General features: G+C 43.8%; 2 protein-coding genes across 2 annotated transcripts; both read right to left on the minus strand.

Annotated features, from left to right (window-relative positions):
* Positions 1-3,339: 3,339 nt before the first annotated feature.
* On the minus strand, positions 3,340-4,403 carry LOC146706853 (uncharacterized). Its single transcript, XM_085460706.1, has 3 exons — positions 4,072-4,403; positions 3,665-3,947; positions 3,340-3,531 (listed from the first exon to the last, which is right to left on the minus strand). The coding sequence occupies exons 1-3, from the start codon at positions 4,401-4,403 to the stop codon at positions 3,340-3,342; spliced, it is 807 nt and encodes a 268-aa protein (XP_085316832.1).
* Positions 4,404-4,751: 348 nt separating this feature from the next.
* Positions 4,752-5,815, minus strand: LOC146706854 (uncharacterized). Its single transcript, XM_085460707.1, has 3 exons — positions 5,484-5,815; positions 5,077-5,359; positions 4,752-4,943 (listed from the first exon to the last, which is right to left on the minus strand). The coding sequence occupies exons 1-3, from the start codon at positions 5,813-5,815 to the stop codon at positions 4,752-4,754; spliced, it is 807 nt and encodes a 268-aa protein (XP_085316833.1).
* Positions 5,816-11,091: the final 5,276 nt, after the last annotated feature.

An 11,091-nucleotide genomic window follows, 5' to 3' on the forward strand; every position in this document is an offset into this window, starting at 1 on the left:
AACCAACAACTTAGAACAATAAAAGGAAACTTACCCAGAGTACACTACCTTAAATATCAAACAGCACAGTAATAAACTTTCAATAAATGAACAGATGTACAATATCTACACCATACAATTTTACCTTTGGCTTTTTCTTAGATCTCTTTATGCAGATCTCACAGTCTACTCTTCCACATGGGCTGCCGTCTTGGAAGAATGGCGTGCAGGGCTCTGGCTGCTCGCTCTATAACAGGCCACGTTTTTCACTGTAACTGCTCCTGAAGGTTTTTCATGTTCGAAGTAGAATAAAGGGCCATGCTCCAACTGATGTTCAGCCAGTATTTTAATCTTCTTTTCACCAGCAAACACCGTGAAAAACTATGGTGAAATGATCAATGAAAAACACGGATATTACATCAGCAGAACAAAAATTACAACTCAAATAAAACATACACACAAAGTAAATGCACCAACATACCGTGTGCGCCTTTCTACTGAACATTCATGAGCAATTGTAGTCCATATTTTCTATATTTCCACCCTTTACACAGGCCAGCATTCTCTTTGTGGCTCGAGCCTCAGTCTCTGGTGACACGTGCTCTTAATTGAGCCTCACCCCAAAGCATGCGCACCACAAAGCGCCACACTCAGGCCCACCAGTAGGTGGCGACAACACAACATGAATCCAGATTAAACACCAAATTTTTCAACATTGCAATCACATAATAATTACATTTCAATGTGACAGCTACACAGGAGGACAACAGAGTCTCTAGGTGGAGCACCTTCCAGCCTGCAAGGAACTCAACTCCTAAAGATTAAAAGGCAATTTTTAAATTCAGAGGGCAAATAGACCATAACTGGGTTGTTCTTCTGACTAAAAATGCCATGGTCTTGGGTCCAGTGACCCAGTGTCCATTTTTATTTATTTTTTTTCTTCTTTTTTTTTTGAAGATTGACATTCCTTGGTTTTGTATGAGTTATAGTTGTTGTGTTTACGTTACTGTTCAGTCTCCTTTGGACTGTGTTTCTGGGTTAAAAGAATATTCTATGTTTAGGTTCTCTGAGTGGGTTATGTTAGGTCAATTGGTTCCTTGCTATTAGTGATTATGTTTTACTTCCCTCATTGTCTAGCTGTTTCTTGTGTTTTGTGAGTTTTGTCTGTTTCATTCCTCCACTCACAAGTGTTAAGGTTACTTGTCTTGAGTTCAGTCTCAGTGTTTTTGAGACCTGAATACTAAGTGCTTATACTGAGAACGTTTTTAGCATGATTTTACCTTACGTAGTGTATATCTTAATGCATTCTCAAAAATTCAGGTAAGTAAATCCCCAAAACTTGATTCTGTCCATCCGGATGTAGTGTTTTCAGTTGGAAAAACATTTCATCACTCATCCAAGTGACTTCTTCAGTCTCAACTGACTGCAGGTTTCCCCAACCTTATAAACAGTACATTTGCATAATGAATGAAACTAGGACCAATGAAGGAACAATGGGCTGGGAGGTCAGTCCCTTGAAACCATGATCTCATACAATGTTATCATTTGGCTGAACTGGCACCTCTGTCAACTGCTTTAAGGCCCCTAAAGACTGTCTGCACCGGAGATGCTAGCCATGAAGCTCATCTAAGCCTCTGTGGGACTGAGACCCAGGCCAGGTTGGATCCAGAGGCTGAGTTGGAGGACTCAGTTTGCTCTGGACTCCCTGAAGAGCCTCTTGCAGTTTCCATGGGGATCACTGGGCAGTTTGTGTAGCCTCTTCGAGTGTCTTCTGGGGGTTCAAGTGAACCACTCCAGCACTCCACAGCTTACAGTTTTTCTCAAATGCTAAAACACATTTCACAAACGTTTCCACCATGTTTCCCAATGTCTAAACACAACACCCTTCTCTAAAGCTACATAAACACAACCACACCTTCCTACTGCAAAACTCAAACTCCCACACCAAGAGAGCAGCTCGAAGCTGTCAAAACTGTAAACACTATACACAGCATTACACACTACAGCAAAACAATTGAAAACACAATGCACAATCTGTGAGAAGGTTCTTTGGTTCATAACTGCCAATGCATATTTTTATAAACTGTACAGTAACGGATCGTCATAGAACCCTGCAGAGGATTAGGAATTTAGATTTGTGAGTTTCACATGAAGACTATAAATCTATAAAAACATCCTGCATGTACGTACACTACTGTAACACAACTCAATGCAAAAACAGAATCTATCGCACACAACAGTACTCTCGGAAACATGATCAGGGTGTGAAGTCTTTTTTATTGTCTACACGGTCTTTTTACAGTATTACACACAGTCACTGTGCGGCATCATGTCGCCGAGCTGCATTGGGCCACATCACCTCATCCACATCACAGGCTATATTGTCCGTTGCTAGGCATTCCAGGGCGGGAAAGGCGCCCTGGAATGGCGAATCCATCCCTGGAAGGCCTCCACTGGGATGTCAGCACAGGCCAGCTCCATTGCCCGTACGAGGTTCTCTCTTGTGTATGGCTGTCTGTCATACACCTTCCATCTCCATGTGGCATTCTTTCAGCTCTAAAGAAAGACACATGTGTTGTCAATTGACCGATTTATATGTAAAACTACATGTAAGGTAACAGACCACTGTCACAGGCCTGTAGAACTGTAGTGTGACAAAGAAAGCAATAGCGTACTATACCTGTTGTGTTGTCTAAATGCCTTGATAATGGTGGCCACGGTGAACCTACTCAGGTTTGGATGTACTCTTCGTCCCGCTTCAGCCATTGTCATGCCATGGACAATGACATGATCAATTACTGTTGCTCGCATATCATCTGTTATGATGGTGCGAGGTTGTCTTCTTCTCCCACCTGGACCTTCTCCCCTCACTTGTTGGCCTCCTTCTCTTCCTCCTCTACTCCGAACTCCTCTTCTTCTTAGGCCTTCACCTCTTCCTCCTCTGATCTCAACCCCTCTTCCTCTTTGGCCTGCAGCTCTTCTCCTTCCGCACGCTCGTATGCCTTCATCCATTGCGATTGTTTGGCATCTTCACCAAACTATGCTTTTATAGGTGGGGTCACATCATTAGCAACAGGTGTCTTCGGTTTTGAGTCGTTGTGTGTAGTGACTGACGCCAGGTGTGTTCCCTGTGTTCAAAGATTGGTGACTGTGGCAAGCATTTTGCATCACATGGGCTTTCATTTGAGAATATGAGCAGAGTTGTTTTGCAACATGTGTTTTAGCAAGGAAAAATGTGTTTAGATTTATGAGTACAGAGGGTTGTGTTTTGTGAATTGTGTCTTCATGTGACATGTGTTTATGGTACTGGAATATGGTGGCTACATTTAGTAAATGTGTTTAGACTACTGGTCATTTGGGTTACAGGATTGGCTTTTGTGTTTTAACATTTGAGAAAAACTGTAACCCCCCCCGTTGGCCAGGAACCTCAGTGATGGCTCTTTGGCCAATGATGTTACGGCCTCTTCGCCTTCGTTCCTGGAGGTTGAAGCCAGCCTCATCCAGGAAGAGGTACTCATGGGGTCTGGCCATCGCGTCCAACTGCATTATCCTCTGTGAACATGGAAATGCGTACAGGTGTTTAGAACGGTCAATCAGGTAGCACAGTATTGTCCAGAAGTACTGTAGGCCACTAAGCAACACAGTATGTCCACTAACTGTACTGTGGACATGGATGTATACGTACTTGCACGTACTCGTAACGTTGTTCTATGTGTCGCGCAGAGTTGCGCTCAAAGGGAACCCTGTAGACCTGTTTCATCCTCATCTGTTGGCGCCAGAGAACACGGTCTATTGTGGACACGCTGACAGCATCAATGTTCTCAAAGTTGACATTATCTGCAATGACTTTGTCTCTGATCTCTCGGAGTCTAATGCAGTTGTTCTCATGGACCATATCTGCAATGAGGGTTTCTTGTGCCGCTGTGAATATGGCAACCCTCCCACCTCTATGTGGCATTCTTTCAGTTCTAAAGAAGGAAACATGTGTTGTCAATTGACCGATTTATATGTAAAACTACATGTAAAGTAACAGACCACTGTCACAGGCCTGTAGAACTGTAGTGTGACAAAGAAAGCAATAGCGTACTATACCTGTTGTGTTGTCTAAATGCCTTGATAATGGTGGCCACGGTGAACCTACTCAGGTTTGGATGTACTCTTCGTCCCGCTTCAGCCATTGTCATGCCATGGACAATGACATGATCAATTACTGTTGCTCGCATATCATCTGTTATGATGGTGCGAGGTTGTCTTCTTCTCCCACCTGGACCTTCTCCCCTCACTTGTTGGCCTCCTTCTCTTCCTCCTCTACTCCGAACTCCTCTTCTTCTTAGGCCTTCACCTCTTCCTCCTCTGATCTCAACCCCTCTTCCTCTTTGGCCTGCAGCTCTTCTCCTTCCGCACGCTCGTATGCCTTCATCCATTGCGATTGTTTGGCATCTTCACCAAACTATGCTTTTATAGGTGGGGTCACATCATTAGCAACAGGTGTCTTCGGTTTTGAGTCGTTGTGTGTAGTGACTGACGCCAGGTGTGTTCCCTGTGTTCAAAGATTGGTGACTGTGGCAAGCATTTTGCATCACATGGGCTTTCATTTGAGAATATGAGCAGAGTTGTTTTGCAACATGTGTTTTAGCAAGGAAAAATGTGTTTAGATTTATGAGTACAGAGGGTTGTGTTTTGTGAATTGTGTCTTCATGTGACATGTGTTTATGGTACTGGAATATGGTGGCTACATTTAGTAAATGTGTTTAGACTACTGGTCATTTGGGTTACAGGATTGGCTTTTGTGTTTTAACATTTGAGAAAAACTGTAACCCCCCCCGTTGGCCAGGAACCTCAGTGATGGCTCTTTGGCCAATGATGTTACGGCCTCTTCGCCTTCGTTCCTGGAGGTTGAAGCCAGCCTCATCCAGGAAGAGGTACTCATGGGGTCTGGCCATCGCGTCCAACTGCATTATCCTCTGTGAACATGGAAATGCGTACAGGTGTTTAGAACGGTCAATCAGGTAGCACAGTATTGTCCAGAAGTACTGTAGGCCACTAAGCAACACAGTATGTCCACTAACTGTACTGTGGACATGGATGTATACGTACTTGCACGTACTCGTAACGTTGTTCTATGTGTCGCGCAGAGTTGCGCTCAAAGGGAACCCTGTAGACCTGTTTCATCCTCATCTGTTGGCGCCAGAGAACACGGTCTATTGTGGACACGCTGACAGCATCAATGTTCTCAAAGTTGACATTATCTGCAATGACTTTGTCTCTGATCTCTCGGAGTCTAATGCAGTTGTTCTCATGGACCATATCTGCAATGAGGGTTTCTTGTGCCGCTGTGAATATGGCAACCCTCCCACCTCTATGTGGCATTCTTTCAGTTCTAAAGAAGGAAACATGTGTTGTCAATTGACCGATTTATATGTAAAACTACATGTAAAGTAACAGACCACTGTCACAGGCCTGTAGAACTGTAGTGTGACAAAGAAAGCAATAGCGTACTATACCTGTTGTGTTGTCTAAATGCCTTGATAATGGTGGCCACGGTGAACCTACTCAGGTTTGGATGTACTCTTCGTCCCGCTTCAGCCATTGTCATGCCATGGACAATGACATGATCAATTACTGTTGCTCGCATATCATCTGTTATGATGGTGCGAGGTTGTCTTCTTCTCCCACCTGGACCTTCTCCCCTCACTTGTTGGCCTCCTTCTCTTCCTCCTCTACTCCGAACTCCTCTTCTTCTTAGGCCTTCACCTCTTCCTCCTCTGATCTCAACCCCTCTTCCTCTTTGGCCTGCAGCTCTTCTCCTTCCGCACGCTCGAATGCCTTCATCCATTGTGATTGTTTGGCATCTTCACCAGACTATGCTTTTATAGGTGGGGTCACATCATTAGCAACACGTGTTTTCAATTTTGAGTTGTTGTGTGTAGTGACTGACGCCAGGTGTGTTCCCTGTGTTCACAGATTGGTGACTGTGGCAAGCATTTTGCATCACATGGGCTTTCATTTGAGAATATGAGCAGAGTTGTTTTGCCACATGTGTTTTAGCAAGGGAAAATGTGTTTAGATTTATGAGTACAGAGGGTTGTGTTTTGTGAATTGTGTCTTCATGTGACATGTGTTTATGGTACTGGAATATGGTGGCTACATTTTGTAAATGTGTTTAGACTACTGGTCATTTGGGTTACAGAATTGGCTTTTGTGTTTTAACATTTGAGAAAAACTGTAATGATTTAATCACTGAGCACAGCCTTGATTTTATGTTTTTAACTGAAACTTGGTTGGACCAAAGTAACAGTGGAGCTGTTCTCATCGAGACGACCCCTCCTAACTACAGTTTTATCAGTGAGGCCAGGGTGAGCAGGAGAGGAGGGGGGGGGTTGCTGTCTTATTTAATGAATCATTTCAATGTAAGCAGCTATCTCCTGGAAGTTTTCAGTCTTTTGAATATGTGGCTTTACAGCTGAAGGCCCCATCCAAAGTTGTGTTTCTTAATGTTTACAGGCCTCCCAAATACTGCACAGATTTTTTTAATGACCTCAGTGAACTGCTGTCTGTGATCTGTGTTGATTTCGACGGTGTAATTATTGTTGGGGATTTTAACATTCATGTGGACAACCCTCAGGACAAAGGGACTAAAGACCTGAGTAACATTCTGGGCAACTTTGGGCTGACTCAGCATGTAACAGAGGCCACACATAATAGAGGACACACTCTTGACCTACTGATCTCCAAAGGCCTGAGCATTTCAAAGGTTACTGTGTCTGATGTGGGCCTGTCTGATCATTACTGTGTTTTCTTTGAAAGTAAAATCTCAGCCCACACAAATATATCAACAACAGTGATCACAAAACGATGTATAACTGAACACAGTAGTGCAATTTTTAACCAGGTCTTCCCATTAACACCTGACCTGTCCAGAGGGTCAGTCAATGAGCTCGTCAATAGCTTCAATGCTAACATGTTAAATGTAATGGACACTATTGCTCCCATTAAGGTGAAGGTTATCTCTGGAAGGAAAAAGTCTCCATGGAGAAACTCCACACTGGTGAAAAATGAAAAAAGAGAGTGTAGGAAAGCTGAGCGCAGATGGAGAAAAACAAACCTCCAGGTTCATTATGACATTTATAAAGAGAAACTTCACAATTATAATTTACAACTGAGGAGTGCAAGGAGGTCCTACTTCTCTGACATCATCACTAAAAACAGCCATAATGCTCGGGTCTTATTTTCTACAGTTGACAGGCTAACAAACCCTCCTGTGTCAGTGGCAGCTGAACTTCATTCAACCATGGCCTGCAATGACTTTGCCAAATTCTTCACAGAAAAAATCCAAAAAATTAGACAAGCAATTGGTACATCAACAGCAGATCCAGGATATGTACTGTGTCCACCAAAAAACTGTTTAAACACCATGAAACAGTTTCAACCTATTAACAGCAAAGACCTGGAGGACATCTTAGGTCAACTGAACTCCTCCTCCTGCTGTTTAGATGTCCTGCCAACAAGTTTTTTCAAAAAGGTCTCAAAGACTTTAGAGTCAGACCTGTTACAGATCGTCAACTTTTCTTTATTATCAGGTGTGTTTCCAGAATCACTAAAAACTGCTGTAATCAAACCTATACTGAAAAAGGACAATCTTGACAAGACACAAATGAACAACTACAGGCCGATCTCAAATCTCCCCTTTTTAAGTAAGATCATTGAAAAAGCAGTTTCTCAACAGCTCAATTACTTCTTAAAACAGAATAATTGCTACGATGCCTTCCAGTCAGGTTTTAGACAGAACCACAGCACTGAAACCGCTCTGACCAAAGTGTTTAATGACATATGTCTGAATACAGACAGTGGAAAAATGTCAGTCTTAGTTTTACTGGATCTCAGTGCAGCATTTGATACAGTTGACCACAACATATTACTTAAACGACTGGAGAACTGGACAGGTCTTTCAGGAACTGTACTAAACTGGTTCAAAACATACTTAGAAAACAGGAAATACTTTGTATCAATAGGTAACTTCACATCTGAGCAGACAAGTATCACATGTGGAGTTCCCCAAGGTTCCATCTTGGGACCCCTTCTGTTTAACATTTACATGCTCCCACTGGCACAGATTATAAACAACAACAAAATAAACTATCACAGCTATGCAGATGACACACAAATATATATCACAATGTCACCAGGAGACCAAGGCCCTGTGCAGGCTCTTGGTAAATGCATTGAGGAAATCAATGACTGGTTGTGCCACAATTTTCTCCAGCTAAACAAAAACAAAACTGAGGTAATAGTCTTTGGCGCCAAAGAAAAACGATTACAGGTCACCAGAGAACTTCAATCTATACATCTAAAAACCACAAACCAGGCGAGAAATTTGGGTGTAGTGATGGATGCAGACCTAAACTTAGAAAAACACATTAAGACAATAACAAAGTCAGCTTACTATCACCTCAAGAATATTTCAAGGATAAAAGATCTGATGTCTCAACAGGACCTGGAAAAACTAGTCCATGCATTCATCTTTAGTAGGCTTGATTACTGTAACAGCATCTTTACAGGTCTACCTAAAAAATCAGTCAGACAACTACAGCTCATTCAGAACTCTGCTGCTCGAGTCCTCACTAAGACCAAAAAAGTGGACCACATCAGTCCAGCTCTGAGGTCTTTACACTGGCTGCCTGTCCGTCAGAGGATAGACTTTAAAGTTCTGATGCTGGTCTATAAAGCTCTGAATGGTTTAGGATCAAAATACATCAGTGACCTCCTGACCCAGTATGAACCTTCCAGATCCCTCAGGTCATCTGGATCCGGTATTTTATTAGTTCCCAGAGTCAGAACCAGACACGGAGAAGCTGCATTCAGCTTTTATGCTCCTTATATCTGGAACAAACTCCCAGAAAGCCTCAGATCAGCTGAAACACTCAGTTTATTTAAATCCAGGTTGAAGACTCACCTGTTCTCAGCTGCATTTGAATAAAGCACCAAATCCACACTTTTAAGCTTAAATTTCAAAACTTACATTTAACTACTGATTTTATCTACTGTTCTGATTTTATCTGTTTTGATTTTATATACTGTTTTGTTTGTTTGTCTGTTTGTTTGTTTGTTAATTAGTTAGTTAGTTTATTTGCTTGTTCTAATCAATTTTAAATCATGCTTTTTATTTGTTTTTTCTAATGTCTCTGTAAAGCACTTTGAATCACCTTGTTGTTGAATTGTGCTATACAAATAAACTTGCCTTGCCTTGCCTTGCCTTGCTGCACTGGGCCCCGGTCTGGATGGGCCTGGGCCCCCTTTCCCTGGCGGGTCGCGGAGTATGGGGGTGCCTACTGGGGTCAGCGGGGGAGCTGGCCCCTCCCCATCTCCAGCTGCCTCCCTCTTCCCGCTCCACCACAACCACCCATGCCGGGCCTTGGAGTAGGGGTATGTCACCAGGGTGCAGAGGAGGCTACCCCCCCTCTGTCCCCTTCTGGCTGCCTCTGCCTCAATTTTATCCCACAACTTAGACATTCACATTACTCACACCCTCATTACACATACATATAGGATCTTGGGGGTGGGCACGATACACGGAGTCCAAGTTACCATCAGGGTGTACACCTCACCTCTGGCGTCATTGCCCACCTCTCAATTTTAAATACACGTAGACATTGAGGGCTAGCAGGAGGGACTATGCGCTTACCTGCTGCTCTCTGGCAGGTAGCTCCTTGCCCTCCTGGGTTTTAAATGCACCTTAGAACACACATGCATCAACACTACAATGAGCGGGTGGAGGGAGGTTTGGAGTCTTCTCTCACCCCCTGTCAGGGACCAAGCAGTAAAGCATAAAGGACACAGGTGGTTTTAATTCAAAAAAGGGGTTTTATTGACCCAAAAATATGAAAACATATTTAACAAAGCCAAAACAGGCAGACCAATAAAAGAGGTCAACTCAATAGACTAAACTCAAGATAATAATTAACAAAACCTCAAACAAACATATGACAAACTGACCTCCTGAAATGACACACAGGGGGACTTAAATACTGGTTTAGCTAAACCAAATGACACACACGGGGGAAAACAAGATGGCTGCCATATAACCAACTAATACAAAACATTTAAACAAACATGAAACACCCCCCAGGCAATGAAGCATGTGGTGCAATCCAATTAGGCTGTCAGTAGTACTTCAGGTCTCCCAGCCCTTTGCCACACCTTTTGCCAGACAGGAGGAGACACCAACCCCCAGGTAACTCAAACAAAGAAAGATGTATTATATAACATAAAACAGAACTTTGACCTTGCAAAGTTCTGTGCACGCCATATAAACATTGGAAGGTGTGATAGAAAAATGAATACATTTAATAAAGAAACAATATTGAACAATAAGTAGAATATTTTAAAGTAGTGACTATAAATTAAACTAAAGTGAACAGCGGGTGGTGAGGTGTGGAGCTTACCATGTGTGGCATGCCATCACACCCCCATTCTCTGCGACCTGCTGGAGCGGGGGGGCTAGGAGGAGGAGTTGGCCGTCCGACTGCGGTCTGGAGTGTGGGGCCTCCCTGCTGCTGCGGAGTCGGGGCGGTCTGCCTCTCCTCACCGCAGGGAAAAGGGTAACACCACCTGGGTCTGGGTGCAGTTCCCCCCTCCAGGGGCAGGGGTACCTAGACCCGGTTCGTAGAGTACGCTTGGGGAGTGTGATCGTGTGTACAGCGTCTCTTTATGTCTGTCTCCACGTTGGTTGAGTGTGGAGTAAGTGCATATGAGAGCATGAGGGTGGGAATGGATGTTTGTATCTGTGTGTGCCTGTATGTCTGTGTCTATATGTCAGGTTGGGTATCAGACGCCACCCCTCTGGGGACATCTCAGGCCCTCCAAGGTTTGGAGGCCTATCTCCCCCCACCACCACTTCCCCTGCCAGTGGCGGACTCCCTCAGACATCGGTGCGTTGGTGGTTCTTTGTGTCTGGGGATGGGCGTCCAGGTACACACCGGCTCACTCATTGGCGGCCGCTTATCGGGGCCTGGAGCCTGGGGCTCGCTCGGGCCACTTCGGAGTAGAGATGGACCGATCCGATATTACGTATCGGTATCGGTCCGATACTGACCTAAATTACTGGATCGGATA

Source organism: Copadichromis virginalis, linkage group LG6 (assembly GCF_057382275.1).
Source record: "Copadichromis virginalis isolate Kocher_CV1m ecotype Utaka linkage group LG6, C_Virginalis_male_GT1.1, whole genome shotgun sequence".
Classification (NCBI taxonomy): Eukaryota; Metazoa; Chordata; class Actinopteri; order Cichliformes; family Cichlidae; genus Copadichromis; species Copadichromis virginalis.